Source organism: Nothobranchius furzeri, chromosome 1, assembly GCF_043380555.1.
Source record: "Nothobranchius furzeri strain GRZ-AD chromosome 1, NfurGRZ-RIMD1, whole genome shotgun sequence".
In the NCBI taxonomy this organism is placed as follows: Eukaryota; Metazoa; Chordata; class Actinopteri; order Cyprinodontiformes; family Nothobranchiidae; genus Nothobranchius; species Nothobranchius furzeri.
The window spans coordinates 93,363,358-93,385,086 of record NC_091741.1 but is presented as its reverse complement, the minus strand read 5'-3'; the positions used below and the strand labels follow the sequence as shown (position 1 = coordinate 93,385,086).

Genomic DNA, 21,729 nt, shown 5'->3' with positions numbered 1-21,729 from the left:
TGCAATTTCAAACGAAATTTAATTGACTGAATTTTCTAAAATTTCTGGGGGAAAAATGAATGAAGCAGCTATTTTTACTGTAATTCGGCATTTTATATCACGTGATGTTATCTACAAAATGAAAATACATTTTTGGTGAATAAATTCAGAATGAGGATCTTGATTTGATTTGTATTCATTATTTTATTATTGTACCGCTTGTTTCTGTCCACACGAGGACAGCGTTGACCGTCACATTTCTGACTACATAGGTTAGGACTCCTCCTATTTTCAGTGAATGATTTCCAAACACAGACAAAAGGATTCAGCAGAGGAAGAAAAGCTGTGCACAGACCTCGATTTTATCCGCCTCCTTTATTTGGATATTCACTTTAAACTTGTTATTTTTGTAGCTGCATTACCAGATCTATTTTTGGAGTGTTCTAGTGAAGTGTAGCGATGCATTTTCCTGGAGGATGGACATCTTTGTGGATTTATATCGCCGTCGTGCTGTTGGATTGTTGTTGGGAAACGGTCTCAGGGCACGTCTCTTATTCCGTCTCAGAAGAGGTCAGTCGAGGGACTGTTGTCGGAAATATTGCAAGAGATCTCAATCTTAATGTCCAGGAGCTTGAATCTCGAATGTTTCAGATCGTTGCCGGATCAAAGACAAAGTATTTCGAGGTAAATCTAAAGACTGGTGCGCTCTTTGTTAACGAGAGGATAGATCGGGAGGAGCTCTGCAGCGACGAGGCCAAATGTTCACTTAACGTAGAAGCTGTAATTAATAATCCTCTAAAGCTTTACAGATGTGAAATTGCAATATCAGATGTTAATGATAACTCTCCAGCATTCGCCAGTACGGTCCATTCAATGAATATTAGCGAGAACACAGCAGCAGGAACGAAATTCCCCCTGAATGCTGCGGAGGATTTAGACGTGGGTAAAAATGCTGTTAATGCCTACAAGCTCAGTCAAAATGAACATTTCTCTCTGATCACTCACAAAGGAGAGATTATAACACCGGAACTGGTTCTTCAGAGAGTTTTGGACAGAGAGAAACAGTCTGTGGTTCAACTCATACTGACTGCTGTTGATGGGGGAACACCAGCTAAGTCTGGCTCTATGACCATATTAGTGAATGTGTTGGATATTAATGACAATGCACCGCTCTTTAGTCAGACTCTGTACAAAACAAAAATATATGAGAATGTAAAAATAGGCACATCGATAATTACTTTGAATGCTACTGATTTAGATGAGGGACAAAATGGAAATGTGTTTTATTCCATTAGTAAAATGGGTAGTGGGAAACAGACTGATCTCTTTGCTATTGATAAAATAACAGGGACAGTAACCAATAAAATAAATATTGATTTTGAGGAAAATAATGTTTTTGAGATTCGAGTTCAGGCCAGTGATGGAGCTTCCTCTCCTCACACCTCACATGCTAAATTACTGATTGAAGTCTTAGACATGAATGACAATGCTCCTGAGGTCTCAGTCACATCTCTGGTAAACTCAGTGAAAGAAGATGCATCTATTGGCACTGCTGTTGCTCTCATTTCAGTATTTGATAAAGACAGTGGTAAAAATGGCATGGTCAACTGTAAAATGTCTAATCATGTTCCATTTAAGCTAGATTTGAATTATAAGAATTATTATTCATTAGTTGTGGACGGTCCTCTGGACAGGGAAACATCATCTCAGTATAATATCAGCATCACTGCTACAGATGAGGGCAGCCCCCCTCTCTTCAGCACCAGTGTCATTCATGTCCAGGTCTCTGATGTAAATGACAACAAACCTGTTTTTACAGAAAACATCATAAATATTTTTATTAAAGAAAATGCTCCAACAGGAGCAGTAATTAAAAGAGTGTCAGCAGAGGATGCAGACACTGACCAGAATGGTCAGATTAGTTATTCACTTTTACATGAGAACAGAAACCTGCTGTCATCAATTATAAACATCAACTCAGAGACTGGAGACATCATCAGCCTGCAGTCTTTTAACTACGAGGAGCTAAAAACATTTCAGTTTAAAGTTCAGGCCACAGACTCTGGTGTTCCTCCACTCAGCAGCAACGTGACTGTTAACGTTTTAATCCTGGATGAAAATGACAACAATCCAACAATTCTGGCTCCTTATTCTGAGCTGGGTTCTGTTAACAGTGAGACCATCCCCTATTCTGCTGAAGCAGGGTACTTTGTAGCAAAGATCAGAGCTGTGGACGCAGATTCTGGATACAATGCGCTGCTTTCTTATCACCTGACGGAGCCCAAAGGAAACAACCTGTTCAGGATCGGAACCAGCACCGGGGAGATCAGGACTAAGAGGAGGATGAGCGACAACGACCTGAAGAGTCACCCCTTGGTGGTGCTGGTTTCTGATAACGGAGAGCCTTCTCTGTCAGCTACTGTGTCTATTGATGTGGTGGTGGTTGAAAGCACAGCTGACATCCAGACTCAGTTCAGAAACGTGCCTCTAAAGGAGGACAGCTTTTTGGATCTGAACCTATATCTGCTGATCGCCATCGTGTCGGTGTCGGTCGTCTTTCTGCTGAGTCTGATCAGTCTAATAGCTGTCAGATGCCACAGGACAGACGGTGGTTTCAGCAGGTACAGCGCCCCGATGATCACCACCCACCCTGACGGGAGCTGGTCTTACTCTAAAGCTACTCAGCAGTATGACGTGTGTTTCAGCTCAGACACACTGAAGAGTGACGTAGTGGTTTTCCCCGCCCCGTTCCCGCCTGTAGATGCTGAACTGATCAGTATTAATGGAGGAGACACTTTTACCAGAACTCAGACCTTACCTAACAAAGACAAGGTAAGAATACGTTTTGCTTTATAGGTTTTGGACATGTGGTGGAAAAAATAAGCATAGCATTTTTTCTCCTTTTCTGAGAAGACTTATTAAAATTCCTTTATCAAAAGTGTAATTTTGACGTGAGCATAACAAAATGATGCAGCATTCTTCTAAAAGTGGTAACATTATCCATCACATCTCAAAAGTTTATTTATTTATTTATTTATTTATTTATTTATTTATTTATTTATTTATTTATTTATTTATTTATTTATTTTCTCATTTATTTATTTAATCATTTATTTATTTAATCATTTATTTATTTAACGAGATTAGTAAGTTTATTGGAACTATATAACATCATGATGCTGAACACGTTTTATTTTTTTCATGTTGTGTTTCATACATTTAGAGTTTTATTTAGGCCTTTTTATATTTAATGCGGCTCAAAACTATTTTGCAATTAAAATGAGCCCCTTTTCCACATTTCTCACGTAACCATTGTCTATTTGATTCGGTTTAGGGAAAACATAAAGAAAACTACAGATCCGCATATATTATCTTCACTAATATAATTTGCAATCAGTTGTGTTCATGGTATTCATGAAAAGAATTTCGACAGCTGGTAAATTGGTAAATTTATTCATTCATACATTTTCCAGTATTATATTTGAAGGTTTTGGAGCGCGATCGCCGGTCGAGCGTTCTTTAGATTTGGAAATAAATTTAAAAAAAGAATAAAAAATGCAGAATGAAACGGATGTGTAGACTACCTCTCTGCCGCTGTCCGTGGTGCTGCAAGTGCGTGTGTGTTTCTGCGTCACTGACGCCATTGACAAAACAAATACATACCGGTATTAAAATAACGAACACAAAAACGATGGAATTTTGTTGCAAATTAAACTGAACGTATGTCCCCATAACTTTGTAATTCCGTCCTCACAGTAAAGGCGAAATAATTTTAAAATATGAACGAATCTAAAAAGCAACACATGTAAATTATTAAACTAAAAAGTGAGCCGTTTTGCACTGGATTAGAAGTGTTTAATACAGTTTCAGAACGTTTCACGGATTCGGGATTTGTAAAGCGAGTGCAATTTCAAACGAAATTTAATTGACTGAATTTTCTAAAATTTCTGAGGGAAAAATTGAATGAAGCAGCTATTTTTACTGTAATTCGGCATTTTATATCACGTGATGTTATCTTACAAAATGAAAATACATTTTAGGTGAATAAATTCAGAATGAGAATCTTGATTTGATTTGTATTCATTATTTTATTATTGTACCGCTTGTTTCTGTCCACACGAGGACAGCGTAGACCGTCACATACATTTCTGACTACATAGGTTAGGACTCCTCCTATTTTCAGTGAATGATTTCCAAACACAGACAAAAGGATTCAGCAGAGGAAGAAAAGCTGTGCACAGACCTCGATTTTATCCGCCTCCTTTATTTGGATATTCACTTTAAACTTGTTATTTTTGAAGCCGCATTACCATATCTATTTTTGGAGTGTTCTAGTGAAGTATAGCGATGCATTTTCCAGGAAGATGGACATCTTTGTGGATTTATATCGCCGTCGTGCTGTTGGATTGTTGTTGGGAAACGGTCTCAGGGCACGTCTCTTATTCCGTCTCAGAAGAGGTCAGTCGGGGGACTGTTGTCGGAAATATTGCAAGAGATCTCAATCTTAATGTCCAGGAGCTTGAATCTCGAATGTTTCAGATCGTTGCCGGATCAAAGACAAAGTATTTCGAGGTAAATCTAAAGACTGGTGCGCTCTTTGTTAACGAGAGGATAGATCGGGAGGAGCTCTGCAGCGACGAGGCCAAATGTTCACTTAACGTAGAAGCTGTAATTAATAATCCTCTAAAGCTTTACAGATTTGAAATTGCAATACAAGATGTTAATGATAACTCTCCAGCATTCACCAGTACGGTCCAGTCAATGAATATTAGCGAGAACACAGCAGCAGGAACGAAATTCCCCCTGAATGCTGCGGAGGATTTAGACGTGGGTAAAAATGCTGTTAATGCCTACAAGCTCAGTCAAAATGAACATTTCTCTCTGATCACTCACAAAGGAGAGACTATAACACCGGAACTGGTTCTTCAGAGAGTTTTGGACAGAGAGAAACAGTCTGTGGTTCAACTCATACTGACTGCTGTTGATGGGGGAACACCAGCTAAGTCTGGCTCTATGACCATATTAGTGAATGTGCTGGATAATAATGACAATGCACCGCTCTTTAGTCAGACTCTGTACAAAACAAAAATATATGAGAATGTAAAAATAGGCACATCGATAATTACTTTGAATGCTACTGATTTAGATGAGGGACAAAATGGAAATGTGTTTTATTCATTTAGTAAAATGGGTAGTGGGAAACAGACTGATCTCTTTGCTATTGATAAAATAACAGGGACAGTAACCAATAAAAGAAATATTGACTTTGAGGAAAATAATGTTTTTGAGATTCGAGTTCAGGCCAGTGATGGAGCTTCCTCTCCTCTCACCTCACATGCTAAATTACTGATAGAAGTCTTAGACATGAATGACAATGCTCCTGAGGTCTCAGTCACATCTCTGGTAAACTCAGTGAAAGAAGATGCATCTGTTGGCACTGCTGTTGCTCTCGTTTCAGTATTTGATAAAGACAGTGGTAAAAATGGCATGGTCAACTGTAAAATAACTAATCATGTTCCATTTAAGCTAGATTTGAATTATAAGAATTATTATTCATTAGTTGTGGACGGTCCTCTGGACAGGGAAACATCATCTCAGTATAATATCAGCATCACTGCTACAGATGAGGGCACCCCCCCTCTCTTCAGCACCAGTGTCATTCATGTCCAGGTCTCTGACGTAAATGACAACAAACCTGTTTTTACAGAAAACATCATAAATATTTTTATTAAAGAAAATGCTCCAACAGGAGCAGTAATTAAAAGAGTGTCAGCAGAGGATGCAGACACTGACCAGAATGGTCAGATTAGTTATTCACTTTTACATGAGAACAGAAACCTGCTGTCATCAATTATAAACATCAACTCAGAGACTGGAGACATCATCAGCCTGCAGTCTTTTAACTACGAGGAGCTAAAAACATTTCAGTTTAAAGTTCAGGCCACAGACTCTGGTGTTCCTCCACTCAGCAGCAACGTGACTGTTAACGTTTTAATCCTGGATGAAAATGACAACAATCCAACAATTCTGGCTCCTTATTCTGAGCTGGGTTCTGTTAACAGTGAGACCATCCCCTATTCTGCTGAAGCAGGATACTTTGTAGCAAAGATCAGAGCTGTGGACGCAGATTCTGGATACAATGCGCTGCTTTCTTATCACCTGACGGAGCCCAAAGGAAACAACCTGTTCAGGATCGGAACCAGCACCGGGGAGATCAGGACTAAAAGGAGGATGAGCGACAACGACCTGAAGAGTCACCCCTTGGTGGTGCTGGTTTCTGATAACGGAGAGCCTTCTCTGTCAGCTACTGTGTCTATTGATGTGGTGGTGGTTGAAAGCACAGCTGACATCCAGACTCAGTTCAGAAACGTGCCTCTAAAGGAGGACAGCTTCTCGGATCTGAACTTGTATCTGTTGATCGCCATCGTGTCGGTGTCGGTCGTCTTTCTGCTGAGTCTGATCAGTCTAATAGCTGTCAGATGCCACAGGACAGACGGTGGTTTCAGCAGGTACAGCGCCCCGATGATCACCACCCACCCTGACGGGAGCTGGTCTTACTCTAAAGCTACTCAGCAGTATGACGTGTGTTTCAGCTCAGACACACTGAAGAGTGACGTAGTGGTTTTCCCCGCCCCGTTCCCACCTGTAGATGCTGAACTGATCAGTATTAATGGAGGAGACACTTTTACCAGAACTCAGACCTTACCTAACAAAGACAAGGTAAGAACATTTTTTGTACCTGGAAAAAAATAAAAAGTCAACAGTACACTGTGTTAATTCAGTAATATCAATTTTTATTGAAACTCAAGGTCGGTACATAAAGAAATGTTTCCATTTTTGCAACCTTCTCCATCTAGAATTCAACCATATTATAATCATTCATTTTCATACCTAATAATCATCATTTTTGTATCATACGTTTTTTTCAGGTAATACAATTGTCTTTTACTCCTTTCTGACTTTTATTTAGACCACACTATCCTTGTGAGCACCATTGGTCAATCCATTTTCTCTGAGATTAAACAGCATTTGTAATTTTTATGAAATCACAATTGTTTGACATCACATTTAATCTGTAGAAAGTTTTAACTGGTTGGTGCATCATGTGGTCTTTTTATTGCCTTGCTTTTTGCACATGTTGGAAATCTATAACTTTTTTAAAACATGTTGCCTTGGCTTGCTGCACACAGATGATATCTGTTTTAAACTCCTGAACGATCTTCTTTAATCCAAGCATATGCAAGCTTTTTACTTTTAATATTTTTGATTTTTGTTTCAATATGATAGTCTCAATGTTTACATACAGTCTCCCTCATCCCCACCTCCAAACTGTTCAGTATTTGAAGCTCACCTGTTTCATACTCATACTACATGCTGTTGATAATAAAACATGACTGTATCTGTAGATTACATACATATACTTAGATAATAAAATAACTGGAACTGAAGAGGAAGAGAGATCAACGTCTTCTAGTTTTCTTTTAGCTTGTGTTGTAATATAGAATTATACCAAACGAGGGCGCTGTAGACCATGACACACTGATTGGATTTCTGCGACCATACCCTCAGAAAACGTGATGATGTGTATTAAGCTGTGACACAAAGAGACGCAGACGCACAGAGAAAACAACATAGGACATGAGCCACACCGTGGATGATTTCGAAGGAGAGGAAGGACACTTGCTGGGATTTTTATCTTGTTTTTAATCCAGTCCGATCATGTCTTCAGCTCAAAACAAGAACATGTTGGAATTTATCTCATTTTTATTGTTCGGCTTTTGCTGGACAGTTGTCTCCGCCCAGCTCTCATACTCCACATCAGAGGAGGTAAATCCGGGGACCGCTGTGGGAAACATCGCCAAAGATTTAAACATCCCCGTGCACGAGCTGGAATCTCGTCAGTTTCAAATGGTGACAGGTGCAAAGAGGAAACATTTCGATGTGAATCTAAAAACCGGTGTTCTCTTTGTAAGTGAAAGGATCGACAGAGAGGAGCTCTGTGCAAAAGCAGCTAAATGCGCAGTGAGTGTGGAAGCGGTGATAAACGCTCCGTTAAAGCTTTACCGTCTGGATGTAAATATTTTAGATGTTAATGACAATTATCCAGCTTTCACCACTAAATCTCAAAACATCGAAATAGCAGAAAGCACACTACCAGGGACTAAATTTCTTGTGTTATCCGCTTATGACGCTGATGTAGGAAAAAACGATATCAGCTCTTACAAGCTGAGTACAAATGATCATTTTTCTTTGTCGGTGAACAAAGGAGAACGGGTGTCAGCTGAGCTGGTCCTTCAGAAGCCGTTAGACCGAGAGAAGCAGCCTGTCATTAGACTCACGCTCACTGCTGTTGATGGAGGGGCACCTCCTAAGTCCGGAACGTCACAGCTTATTATAAATGTTTTAGATGTGAACGACAACGTGCCGATATTTGATAAACCATTGTATAAAACAAGCCTGATAGAAAACGCGCCGCTTGGTGCCACTGTAATAACGGTCTCTGCAACAGATAACGACCAAGGCCCTAACGCAGAGATCTCCTACTCACTCAGTAGCAAAGATCAAGATGAGGTTTTGGACATATTTCACATTGATCAGCAGACGGGATTACTGACAGTTAAAGGAAACGTTAATTTTGAAGAACACCCTGCTTTTGAAATCCGCGTTCAGGCCACTGATAAAGGCTCTCCTCCGATGACGTCACAGTGCAAGGTGCTGATAGAAGTATTGGATTTGAATGACAACACTCCTGAGATATCCGTGACTACACTTGTTAACACCGTGAGAGAAGACGCAAAGGCGGGCACCGCTATCGCGCTTGTGTCGGTTCAGGATAAGGACGGAGGCAAAAACGGAGAAGTTCACTGTCAGATTAAAAATGAAAGTCCGTTCAAATTAGAAACAAATTACAGGAATTATTACTCATTGGTGGTGGATGGGGAGTTGGACAGAGAGACGAATTCTTATTATAACGTCACCATTTTTGCGACGGATGGAGGAACTCCTTCTCTCACCAGCACAAAGGAGTTTACTGTTTATATTTCTGATGTAAACGACAACTTCCCGCGCTTTTCAGCCTCTGTCATTAATGTTTATTTGAAGGAGAACACCCCTGTTGGAACTGTTTTAACAACGTTCACAGCGACAGATTCTGACACTGATCAGAATGCGCAGTTCAGGTATTCGGTTATAGAAAGTAACTCCACGCCTCTTTCAGCAATGGTGAACATCAACTCAGAGACTGGAGACATCATCAGCCTGCAGTCCTTTAACTATGAGGAGCTAAAAACATTTCAGTTTAAAGTTCAGGCCACAGACTCCGGTGTTCCTCCACTCAGCAGCAATGTGACTGTTAACGTTTTAATCCTGGATGAAAATGACAACAATCCAACAATTCTGGCTCCTTATTCTGAGCTGGGTTCTGTTAACAGTGAGACCATCCCCTATTCTGCTGAAGCAGGATACTTTGTAGCAAAGATCAGAGCTGTGGACGCAGATTCTGGATACAATGCGCTGCTTTCTTATCACCTGACGGAGCCCAAAGGAAACAACCTGTTCAGGATCGGAACCAGCACCGGGGAGATCAGGACTAAGAGGAGGATGAGCGACAACGACCTGAAGAGTCACCCCTTGGTGGTGCTGGTTTCTGATAACGGAGAGCCTTCTCTGTCAGCTACTGTGTCTATTGATGTGGTGGTGGTTGAAAGCACAGCTGACACCCAGACTCAGTTCAGAAACGTGCCTCTAAAGGAGGACAGCTTCTCGGATCTGAACCTGCATCTGCTGATCGCCATCGTGTCGGTGTCGGTCATCTTTCTGCTGAGTCTGATCAGTCTAATAGCTGTCAGATGCCACAGGACAGACGGTGGTTTCAGCAGGTACAGCGCCCCGATGATCACCACCCACCCTGACGGGAGCTGGTCTTACTCTAAAGCTACTCAGCAGTATGACGTGTGTTTCAGCTCAGACACACTGAAGAGTGACGTAGTGGTTTTCTCCGCCCCATTCCCACCTGTAGATGCTGAACTGATCAGTATTAATGGAGGAGACACTTTTACCAGAACTCAGACCTTACCTAACAAAGACAAGGTGAGAACAAGTTTCTGTTTTGATTCAATAGTTTAAACTTGGATCATAATATATATCGCAGATTTTTTTTTAATGTATGTATTTCTATGCGGTGAATGATGTTGTGTCTTCGAAAATGTTCAAAGCTGCTGAAGTCAGTTTGAATGTGATCAGAATATTTATCCTGTTGATGTTAGGTATAGGTACTACTTGAAGCTTCGTCTTTTACATGATTTTTCTAAAAGTTTATTGCTCAACTTGAAGTCCAGCGTTCTTCATTCCGTTTGATTTTTTTTCTTTCAGTTGCTCATTGTTGCGGTTGCCCAAATCATTGTGTTGGAACGGAACCTTAATTACCTAAATATTGTTAACATTTTCGTGTGTGTGTGTGTGTGTGTGTGTGTGTGTGTGTGTGTGTGTGTGTGTGTGTGTGTGTGTGTGTGTGTGTGTGTGTGTGTTTGTGTGTGTGTGTGTGTGTGTGTGTGTGTGTGTGTGTGTGTGTGTGTGTGTGTGTGTGTGTGTGCGTGCGTGTGCGTGTGCGTGTGTGTGTGTGTTTGTGTGTGTGTGGTGTGATATAAATTAATTTTCATTTGTTTAAAATACGTATCAGAAAATGAAGAAGAAATACGTCTAAGCACAGGCAAATAGGAGGGGGGAATTCAGTGGTTTTAACTAATCAGCCCTAAAGAAATTTCCTAGCTGCAGATAATTTGTGGTGGGAAAAAAACAAGTTAACAAATCCGAAAATATTCAACAGAAAAAAAATTGTCGTCAGCATGCTTCATTTAAAAAAATAATAAAATAAGCAATGTTATGCTTAAGCGTGCCTCTGTCCTTGGTGCTTAAAACTAGTTGCTTAGGGTGTGAGAATGTGTTGTTTTACTGGTTTCTTTTGTCTCTTTTTTTAACGTTGTGTTCGTTGTAACATAATATCCTTCCACAGGTAAAATGGGTAAACAATATGTAGACATGTTTTTCTTCTAAATAATAATAATAACAACAATAATAATAATAATAATAATAATAATAATAATAATAATATTATTATTATTATTATTATTATTATTATTATTATTATTATTTAGTTGAAATATTAAGAAATAGTTAATTCGTAAATTTTCCCAGTGATTCGATACTTGTTTGTTTGATTGATTGTTTGTTTGTTAGTTTGTTTGAATGCTTGGATGTTGCTTTTTCTCCTATAAGTTGGCATCTTTTTTATGTTTACATATGTGTTTATATGTTTGAGTGAAAAAGTCAAATCAATTTTTCACACATTTTTTTCCCTGTTGTAGTTTTGTGTTATGACCACACGGGGACATTATAGACCGTCACATATTTTCATCCATTTTAGTTTGTCACGGCTCCTCCCAGATTTAGGGAACCATGATCCTCCTTAGACATTTCAAACAAAGAGAATGAGAGGTGGGAAGAAAACGATGTAAGCAGGATTTGGACACGGGACTTTTACCATTATCTAACATTTTGAACTGGATTTAGGCTGTAACTGCGTTGATGACATTTACAAACGGATTGGCCTCAGTAGAAACATGCCTTTGCCGGGAAGATCAAGCTCCGTGTTGCCATGCCTCGTCTTTGTGCTGCAGTTTTTTTATGGGAAAGCGGTTTCAGGACAGCTGTCTTACTCCGTGTCCGAGGAGGTGAATACCGGGACGATTGTTGGGAATATTGCAAAAGATCTCAACTTAAATATCCTGGATTTGGAGTCACGCATGTTTCAGATCGTTGCTGGATCAAAGAGAAAATATCTGGAGGTAAATCTAAAGACCGGTACTCTCTTTGTTAATGAGAGAATAGATCGAGAGGAGCTCTGTGGTGATGAAGCCAAATGCTCACTCACTATTGAAGCCGTTATTAACAATCCACTAAAATTATACCGAATTGAAATAGTAATTTCAGATGTAAATGACAACTCTCCGACATTCATTAGCCCATCACAAGTAATCAACATCAGTGAAAACGCAGCAGTGGGAACGAAATACCCTTTGCACCATGCCAGTGATAAAGACGTTGGAAAGAATTCAGTGACCACATACAAGCTTAGTCAAAATGAACACTTTTCTATGTCGACACACAAAGGAGGGAGTGTGACACCAGAACTGCTGCTTCTTAAAGCTCTAGACAGGGAAAAGCAGGCCCTTATTCAGCTCACATTGACTGCAATAGATGGAGGAACACCAGCTATGTCAGGATCTATGAATATATTAGTAAATGTTTTGGACAATAATGATAATGCACCTGCTTTTAGTCAAACGCTTTATAAAGCCAAAGTGCAAGAGAATGTTAAACTGGGAACAATGGTGATAATATTAAATGCAACAGATTTAGACAGTGGCCTTAATGGACAGATATCATACTCATTTAGTGAAGTGGGCCGTGGAAAAGAAACTGACGTTTTCGCTATTGATAGCAAAACTGGGAAAGTAACCAATAAAATAAATATTGACTTTGAGGAAAATAATGTTTTTGAAATTCGAGTTCAGGCCAGTGATGGAGCTTCCTCTCCTCTCACCTCACATGCTAAATTACTGATAGAAGTCTTAGACATGAATGACAATGCTCCTGAGATCTCAGTCACATCTCTGGTAAACTCAGTGAAAGAAGATGCATCTATTGGCACTGCTGTTGCTCTCATTTCAGTATTTGATAAAGACAGTGGTAAAAATGGCATGGCCAACTGTAAAATAACTAATCATGTTCCATTTAAGCTAGATTTGAATTATAAGAATTATTATTCATTAGTTGTGGACGGTCCTCTGGACAGGGAAACATCATCTCAGTATAATATCAGCATCACTGCTACAGATGAGGGCAGCCCCCCTCTCTTCAGCACCAGTGTCATTCATGTCCAGGTCTCTGATGTAAATGACAACAAACCTGTTTTTACAGAAAACATCATAAATATTTTTATTAAAGAAAATGCTCCAACAGGAGCAGTAATTAAAAGAGTGTCAGCAGAGGATGCAGACACTGACCAGAATGGTCACATTAGTTATTCACTTTTACATGAGAACAGAAACCTGCTGTCATCAATTATAAACATCAACTCAGAGACTGGAGACATCATCAGCCTGCAGTCTTTTAACTACGAGGAGCTAAAAACATTTCAGTTTAAAGTTCAGGCCACAGACTCTGGTGTTCCTCCACTCAGCAGCAACGTGACTGTTAACGTTTTAATCCTGGATGAAAATGACAACAATCCAACAATTCTGGCTCCTTATTCTGAGCTGGGTTCTGTTAACAGTGAGACCATCCCCTATTCTGCTGAAGCAGGGTACTTTGTAGCAAAGATCAGGGCTGTGGACGCAGATTCTGGATACAATGCGCTGCTTTCTTATCACCTGACGGAGCCCAAAGGAAACAACCTGTTCAGGATCGGAACCAGCACCGGGGAGATCAGGACTAAGAGGAGGATGAGCGACAACGACCTGAAGAGTCACCCCTTGGTGGTGCTGGTTTCTGATAACGGAGAGCCTTCTCTGTCAGCTACTGTGTCTATTGATGTGGTGGTGGTTGAAAGCACAGCTGACATCCAGACTCAGTTCAGAAACGTGCCTCTAAAGGAGGACAGCTTCTCGGATCTGAACCTGTATCTGCTGATCGCCATCATGTCGGTGTCGGTCGTCTTTCTGCTGAGTCTGATCAGTCTAATAGCTGTCAGATGCCACAGGACAGACGGTGGTTTCAGCAGGTACAGCGCCCCGATGATCACCACCCACCCTGACGGGAGCTGGTCTTACTCTAAAGCTACTCAGCAGTATGACGTGTGTTTCAGCTCAGACACACTGAAGAGTGACGTAGTGGTTTTCCCCGCCCCTTTCCCACCTGTAGATGCTGAACTGATCAGTATTAATGGAGGAGACACTTTTACCAGAACTCAGACCTTACCTAACAAAGACAAGGTAAGCTTGTGTTTAAATTTATTTGCTCCATCTGTGGTGGTCAAGTAATGCCTTTTAGAAATTTGATGGTTACACGGTTCTATTTGAAAATTAAAATACTAATAATAGTTTTAAATGTTTACTCGTTACTTTCTTAGATCATCAGCCTTTTTTATTGTGATAATTTGAACTACGATTTTGGACAGAGTTTTCAACGTCGCTGTCCACAGTGCTGATCCTTGGTGTTTGATGTGTATTATATCACACCTATTTTTTATCTTTTTTTATTTTTTTTTCAGATTTGCTTTACAAGTTTTCATGACACTACCTTTGTTCAGTTGTGTATGATAATACCGACTATTGTGTTGAAACAATATCCAATCTAAATAATCATTATTTGCATATAGAGAATTTAAAAATAGTTTCCAAAAGTAATTGTGCTATGCAGATACTTCCTCTACTTGCTTTTTTGAAACTGTAGTTTCTAACCATTTTCGTAAAATCTATTGTATTCACAACATGACAACTTATACTTTAAATTTTAATAAAATGTTTGACAATTTAAACCGTGGCATTTATTTAAATATATTTTACAGCATTTTCTAACACTAGATCTTTTCTTTTAATCTAAACGGTCTGTGGGTGATAATACACCTCCCGCTAAAGATACCTACATGCTGGTTTGGTGTTTTGTGTGATTTGCTTATCAATCAGCACGTTTTCAATTAGTAATATTTTTCTAACTGTTTGTAATTTTTACCTTTTACCACCAAGTGGCGATCTAGACCGTAACACCGAGAAGTTTAAAGCCCCTCCCGAGTAAAAGAGACAGGCTGTATTTTTCAGCACAAAGACAAGAGAAGACATAGAGCAGCATTATGGATTGCAGCTAAAGAGAAGCAACAATCGTCTCTAAGTTCTATCATCTTTGATCATTAGGATACACCTTCAAGAAGTTCATCCACGCTTTGTTTTTTTTAACGAATTATGTTTTCATCTGATTTCTGGATGCTTGTTTTCACATTTATTGGGCCACTGCTGCTCATCTGTTTTTGTGACTCGGCGTTGGCGCAGGTCTCTTATTCTGTATCAGAGGAAGTAAAACCAGGAACTAATGTTGGAAATATCGCCAAGGACCTCAACCTTAACGTGCAGGATTTGGAGCCCCGCTTATTTCAAGTCGTTGAATCTAAACGGAAATACTTCGAGGTAAACCTGAAGACAGGTTTTCTCTTTGTCAAGGAGAGGATAGACCGAGAGGAGCTGTGCGCAGACGAACCTAAATGCACCGTTAGTGTGGAGGCAGTGATAAACAGCCCTTTAAAGCTGTACCGCGTAGAGATAGAAATTAAAGATGTGAACGATCATTCTCCGACTTTTAATGACAAATCACAGTCACTGGACGTAGCAGAAAACACATCACCTGGATTTAAATTTGCGTTGTCTGAGGCAAGCGATGCTGACATCGGTAAACATGGTGTCAGTGCCTATAAGCTCAGTCCAAATGAATATTTCAGTCTGGTAACACACAAAAGAGGGGACAGCATGTCTCCAGAGCTGGTGCTGCAGAGAGCTTTAGATCGGGAGACAAAGCCACATTTGACGCTGTTGTTAACTGCGTTGGACGGAGGGTCTCCACCAAACACAGGAACATCAGAAATTGAAATAAATGTCTTAGATATTAATGATAATGCTCCTATATTCAGCAGTAGTCTTTACAAAATAAAAGTGCATGAAAACATCCCGTTAGGAACAGACGTGTTCGTTCTAAATGCGACAGACGCCGATGAAGGAACAAACAGTGAAATTGTGTATTCTCTTAGGAGTAAAAATCAAGATCACGTTCTAGATATATTTCAAATTGACCCAAAAACTGGAATCATCTCCATCAAAGGTCAAGTTGACTACGAAGAGAGAAAAGCCTTTGAGATCAGAGCAGAGGCGAGAGACAAAGGGCAGCCTCCCATGACCGCTCACAGTAAAGTGCTGGTTGAGGTAGGTGACGTGAACGACAACGCTCCTGAAATCACCGTGACGTCACTTGTCAGTGCAGTGAATGAGGACGCATCTGTCGGCACTGCTGTAGCGCTTGTTTCAGTTCTGGACCGAGACAGCGGCAAAAACGGAGACGTAACATGCGAGATCGTAAACGCACTTCCGTTCAAACTTGAGAAAAATTACAAAAACTATTACTCGTTGATTGTTGACGGACATCTAGACAGAGAGGTGACTCCGCAGTATAATGTCATCATTTCAGCAACTGATAAAGGGAATCCTCCCCGTTCAAACATCAGTGTAATTACTGTTCACCTATCCGATGTAAACGATAATGCGCCTTATTTCTCAGAACCAGAAATAAACGTTTATTTGAAAGAAAATAGTAAAATAGGGACCGTAATAATGGCGGTGACGGCGACTGATGCTGATGTCAATAACAACGGCCAAGTAACATATTCGTTTTTAAACATCCAAAACAAGCAATTGCCCATCAATTCGATGTTTAACATCAATTCAGAGACTGGAGACATCATCAGCCTGCAGTCTTTTAACTACGAGGAGCTAAAAACATTTCAGTTTAAAGTTCAGGCCACAGACTCTGGTGTTCCTCCACTCAGCAGCAACGTGACTGTTAACGTTTTAATCCTGGATGAAAATGACAACAATCCAACAATTCTGGCTCCTTATTCTGAGCTGGGTTCTGTTAACAGTGAGACCATCCCCTATTCTGCTGAAGCAGGGTACTTTGTAGCAAAGATCAGGGCTGTGGACGCAGATTCTGGATACAATGCGCTGCTTTCTTATCACCTGACGGAGCCCAAAGGAAACAACCTGTTCAGGATCGGAACCAGCACCGGGGAGATCAGGACTAAGAGGAGGATGAGCGACAACGACCTGAAGAGTCACCCCTTGGTGGTGCTGGTTTCTGATAACGGAGAGCCTTCTCTGTCAGCTACTGTGTCTATTGATGTGGTGGTGGTTGAAAGCACAGCTGACATCCAGACTCAGTTCAGAAACGTGCCTCTAAAGGAGGACAGCTTCTCGGATCTGAACCTGTATCTGCTGATCGCCATCGTGTCGGTGTCGGTCATCTTTCTGCTGAGTCTGATCAGTCTAATAGCTGTCAGATGCCACAGGACAGACGATGGTTTCAGCAGGTACAGCGCCCCGATGATCACCACCCACCCTGACGGGAGCTGGTCTTACTCTAAAGCTACTCAGCAGTATGACGTGTGTTTCAGCTCAGACACACTGAAGAGTGACGTAGTGGTTTTCCCCGCCCCGTTCCCGCCTGTAGATGCTGAACTGATCAGAATTAATGGAGGAGACACTTTTACCAGAACTCAGACCTTACCTAACAAAGACAAGGTGAGACGTGCCCTTCTGTATGTTAATTAGTGAAGCATGCACTGATATTGGTCTGTAAATGTAATGTCTGAATAATTTTAAGTTGGTGCAGATTCCAAAATGAGTGTTAATATTAAATTAAAAGGTTTTAGATTTTAAAGATTATTCTCAGCTACTTTATTTCCTATTGCTAAATATATAAAAATACACAGATAGTGTTTTATTTTTCAACAAACAATTTCCCACGTTTTTCAACATTTGCTCTGAATTTCGAGTACACTTGTAATCTATTTTTTCCACGTGTAAAAAGCTTCTTATCTACGATTATCAACTAAATGGGTTCACACGAGTTTAAAATAATCTTTAATGTAGCAAGTAAAAACACACTGCCATCGACCAGTGCGCTGTCCACGGTGCTGAAATGTTTTTGAGTTCTGCTTAAATAGTTAAGATTGTGGTGTTCTTATCTTTTACACCGTGGAGTAAATGTGTTGTTTGTGCATTTGCACTTTACAGCAAAAATAGAAAAAGCTTTATTATTATTATTATTATTATTATTATTATTATATTTTTTATTTTTTATATTATTATTATTATTATTATTATTATTATTATTATTATTATTATTATTACCCTTTTTACAGTAATAGGGAAAAATAATGCAATTCAAAGAACCTGCGATGATTCTGCCACACTTTTTTGTCACAGCTTTGCGTCTGTTGGGCATTTTTCCACTATATTTTATTTTCTGTTGTACGTTATTTACTGTTGATTTGTAGAACCGTCACTAGATGTCGCTCGAGACCGTTCAACAGTCCAATTTTAACGACTTAGAGACCCCTCCTAAACACATGACAAAATGCTGAAACGTCATCATCTGGTATGCCTTTGTGGAAACAGCTCGCAGACGAATGAAGCCCAACACGAGTGAGGAGCCTCTACAGAACATGAGCATCAGACTGTTTGATATCCCTGCGAGGACAAGAAAAGAGGAATAGCTCATCCGTTTCCTTTTTGTTTGAATAGCGATGGCTGCGCGGACACAATGGAATAATATTAGAATATTCTTGCTCGCTCTTCTTTGTCTCTCTGACTGGTCCATGGCTCAGATATCTTACACCATTTCAGAGGAGGTGGACAAAGGCACTGCGGTGGGAAATCTCGCTAAGGATTTAAATCTCAGTGTGCAGCAGCTCCAGGCCACGGGTCTACAGATCACATCTGGGTACATAAAACGGTATTTCGACATCAGCCATGAGTCAGGAGCTCTTTTTGTTAGTGACAGGATTGATCGGGAGGAGCTTTGTCCTAATATGGTCAAGTGCTCTTTAAACATCGAGGCCATACTGAGTAACCCTCGCAGCCTCCATCGAATTGAAATTTTGATAAATGACATTAATGATAACGTCCCTTCTTTTCTTGAAGAAATTATTACAATTGATATGTATGAATCTTCACACGTTGGGGAAAGGCATCCACTGCCGGTGGCCCACGACGCAGATGCGGGCATTAATTCAGTAAAGACGTACAAGCTAAACACAAATGAATATTTTACTTTAGATATACAGAGCGCGGGCGACCGGAGCGTGTCTGCTGAGTTAGTGCTGCAGAAAACACTAGACAGAGAGAAAGAGGCTGTTATTGAACTCACTCTCACTGCATTTGACGGAGGAAAACCACCTAAAACCGGAACGTTACAAATACATATACACGTCCTGGATGTCAATGATAATCCTCCTGTATTCAGCAAAACTCTGTACAAAGTCCAGGTGATTGAAAACCCGAATGTTGGCGCTTTGTTACTCACGCTCAGTGCGACCGATTTAGACGAAGGTGTTAATAGTCAGATCGTTTACTCGTTTACAGAGAGAGCGCGACTGAGCTTAGAAGATAAGTTTGCAATAAATAACAACACGGGAGAAATCACAGTTAAGGGTAAAATTGATTATGAGGAAAACCAGGCTTATGAAATCCGTGTTCAAGCGCGAGACAAAGGCACTCCTCCACGCAGCGCGCACAGCAAGGTTTTAGTGGAAGTTGTTGATGTGAATGACAACGCTCCAGTAATCACAGTGTCATCACTCATGAGTCCAGTTAAAGAAGACGCGGAAATAGGCACCGCCGTTGCTATGGTGACGATCACCGACAAAGATGGAGGAAGAAATGGACTGACTAAATGCGGGGTGTTAGGCACCGGTCCGTTTAAATTAAAATCTAACTACAAAAATTACTATTCATTGTTGGTTGATGGGAGTCTTGACAGGGAAGCTATATCCATGTATAATATATCAATCGAAGCGACAGATGAAGGAACACCTGCTCTGTCCAGCACTGCTGTAGTTACTATCCAGGTTTCTGACGTAAATGACAATGCTCCTCGGTTTCCCGATGCGCACATTAACGTTTTTGTTAAGGAAAATATCCCAACTGGAACTACAATTTACAGACTCACCACAGAGGATTTAGATTTAAACGAAAACGCTAAATCTGCGTATCAGTTAATTAAAGGCGCTTCTCAAAGAGCACAGAATACCGCATTAGTAAACATCAACTCAGAGACTGGAGACATCATCAGCCTGCAGTCTTTTAACTACGAGGAGCTAAAAACATTTCAGTTTAAAGTTCAGGCCACAGACTCTGGTGTTCCTCCACTCAGCAGCAACGTGACTGTTAACGTTTTAATCCTGGATGAAAATGACAACAATCCAACAATTCTGGCTCCTTATTCTGAGCTGGGTTCTGTTAACAGTGAGACCATCCCCTATTCTGCTGAAGCAGGGTACTTTGTAGCAAAGATCAGGGCTGTGGACGCAGATTCTGGATACAATGCGCTGCTTTCTTATCACCTGACGGAGCCCAAAGGAAACAACCTGTTCAGGATCGGAACCAGCACCGGGGAGATCAGGACTAAGAGGAGGATGAGCGACAACGACCTGAAGAGTCACCCCTTGGTGGTGCTGGTTTCTGATAACGGAGAGCCTTCTCTGTCAGCTACTGTGTCTATTGATGTGGTGGTGGTTGAAAGCACAGCTGACATCCAGACTCAGTTCAGAAACGTGCCTCTAAAGGAGGACAGCTTCTCGGATCTGAACCTGTATCTGCTGATCGCCATCGTGTCGGTGTCGGTCGTCTTTCTGCTGAGTCTGATCAGTCTAATAGCTGTCAGATGCCACAGGACAGACGGTGGTTTCAACAGGTACAGCGCCCCGATGATCACCACCCACCCTGACGGGAGCTGGTCTTACTCTAAAACTACTCAGGAGTATGACGTGTGTTTCAGCTCAGACACACTGAAGAGTGACGTAGTGGTTTTCCCCGCCCCGTTCCCGCCTGTAGATGCTGAACTGATCAGTATTAATGGAGGAGACACTTTTACCAGAACTCAGACCTTACCTAACAAAGACAAGGTAAGCTGTCTGAGATTTACTATTTGAATTTTTGTAATTTTCACAGTTATTTTGAAATATAGTCCTGTCCTTGTGGATGTTTAGTCCTCCCTAGAGTGAATTTAATATCTAGCCGATTGTATTAAATGTTTACCTTAATATGAGAACAGAAATGTGTTAAGTGTTTCTCAATCTAAGTGGCAGTTAGTGTTTTTCTTCAATCTAAGTCCAAATAAAACCTATTTGATTGAAGCTGTTTAGACTATGAACATTGAGCTTTCCAGTTTCGGTCATCTAAACCGTTTTGAAGTATTTTCACAAACCGTCTTCTTTCATCCAGTCTCTAAAACACGACGGCAATTTCCGGTTTTACAATACGAAAAACAAACAAATCAATTGTTTACACATAATGCTGTGACATGTATGTTTTGTCTGTAATTAACATGAAGGACCAACATTTGCTCATTTACTTTAAGATAACCGTGCATTTAAGTTTTTGTCAAATCAAAGTCATGTTATGCAAGTCTTCTCAAGTTTCTTTTATATGCACACAAGCATGATGCCATTTTTTAAATAAGTTGAGATCCTGTGAGATAGCAAACAAAAGATCTGTGAGTTTAAGCATGTTTTAAGAAAAAAGTAGGCAGCAACATAAATGTTTCTCAAATGTTAGTGGCGCTGTCCGAGGTACTGAAGTAAAACAGGGCCACATAACGTAGTTTTCCCCCCTCTCTTAATCAATTGTCCGTATTCCTCTAAGACTGAAAAAAATTATAGCCATTTTAAACACTCCTGGTTATTCAGAAATAGTTGGTTTTAAAAAGTAAATCTAAATCAACATATTATTGGACAAATAATATTAATTTGAAACGTATTTACAAATAATTCAATAAAAATGTGGATTTTTGTTTAAAACTAAATCGTAACTGAATGACTAATAATATTAGCTCCAGGTTAACAGAAATAAAATGATGAAACGCAATAGTCAACATTCTCAAGTGTGACACTAAATCCGATTAGGTTAAAATATTTTCCTTTATTTATTTATT

At 40.2% G+C, this 21,729-nt stretch overlaps 4 protein-coding genes and 2 pseudogenes across 10 annotated transcripts in view; all 6 read left to right on the top strand.

Moving 5' to 3' along the window:
* LOC107395889 (protocadherin 2 alpha c) overlaps positions 1-21,729 on the top strand; it is a 171,913-nt gene that overhangs the window by 91,685 nt on the left and 58,499 nt on the right. The window contains exon 1 of one of the 7 annotated variants that reach the window (XM_054734132.2): positions 14,515-17,315. The exons of the other annotated variants lie outside the window; for them this stretch is intronic. Within the exon in view, the coding sequence (XP_054590107.2) occupies positions 14,937-17,315 (2,379 nt within the window). The 5' untranslated portion in view covers positions 14,515-14,936. Of the gene's footprint in view, positions 1-14,514; positions 17,316-21,729 lie in introns of those variants that run through there. 7 annotated transcript variants of the gene reach the window in all.
* LOC139070150 (protocadherin alpha-10 pseudogene) lies at positions 439-2,927 on the top strand (annotated as a pseudogene).
* On the top strand, positions 3,166-6,732 carry LOC139070146 (protocadherin alpha-10 pseudogene; annotated as a pseudogene).
* LOC107395886 (protocadherin alpha-8) lies at positions 7,699-10,325 on the top strand. Its single transcript, XM_015975363.3, has one exon. The coding sequence runs from the start codon at positions 7,699-7,701 to the stop codon at positions 10,102-10,104; it is 2,406 nt and encodes an 801-aa protein (XP_015830849.3). The 3' UTR covers positions 10,105-10,325.
* LOC107395891 (protocadherin alpha-6) lies at positions 11,313-14,400 on the top strand. Its single transcript, XM_015975366.3, has one exon. The coding sequence runs from the start codon at positions 11,598-11,600 to the stop codon at positions 14,016-14,018; it is 2,421 nt and encodes an 806-aa protein (XP_015830852.3). The 5' UTR covers positions 11,313-11,597; the 3' UTR covers positions 14,019-14,400.
* On the top strand, positions 18,091-21,546 carry LOC139070145 (protocadherin alpha-2-like). Its single transcript, XM_070551841.1, has one exon. It carries the CDS (start codon positions 18,323-18,325, stop codon positions 20,726-20,728), a length of 2,406 nt encoding a protein of 801 aa, XP_070407942.1. The 5' UTR covers positions 18,091-18,322; the 3' UTR covers positions 20,729-21,546.

Coding starts and splice junctions, on each gene's coding strand:
- LOC107395886 (XM_015975363.3), top strand. CDS start 7,699: ATGTCTTCAGCTCAAAACAAGAACATGTTGGAATTTATCTCATTTTTA.
- LOC107395891 (XM_015975366.3), top strand. CDS start 11,598: ATGCCTTTGCCGGGAAGATCAAGCTCCGTGTTGCCATGCCTCGTCTTT.
- LOC139070145 (XM_070551841.1), top strand. CDS start 18,323: ATGGCTGCGCGGACACAATGGAATAATATTAGAATATTCTTGCTCGCT.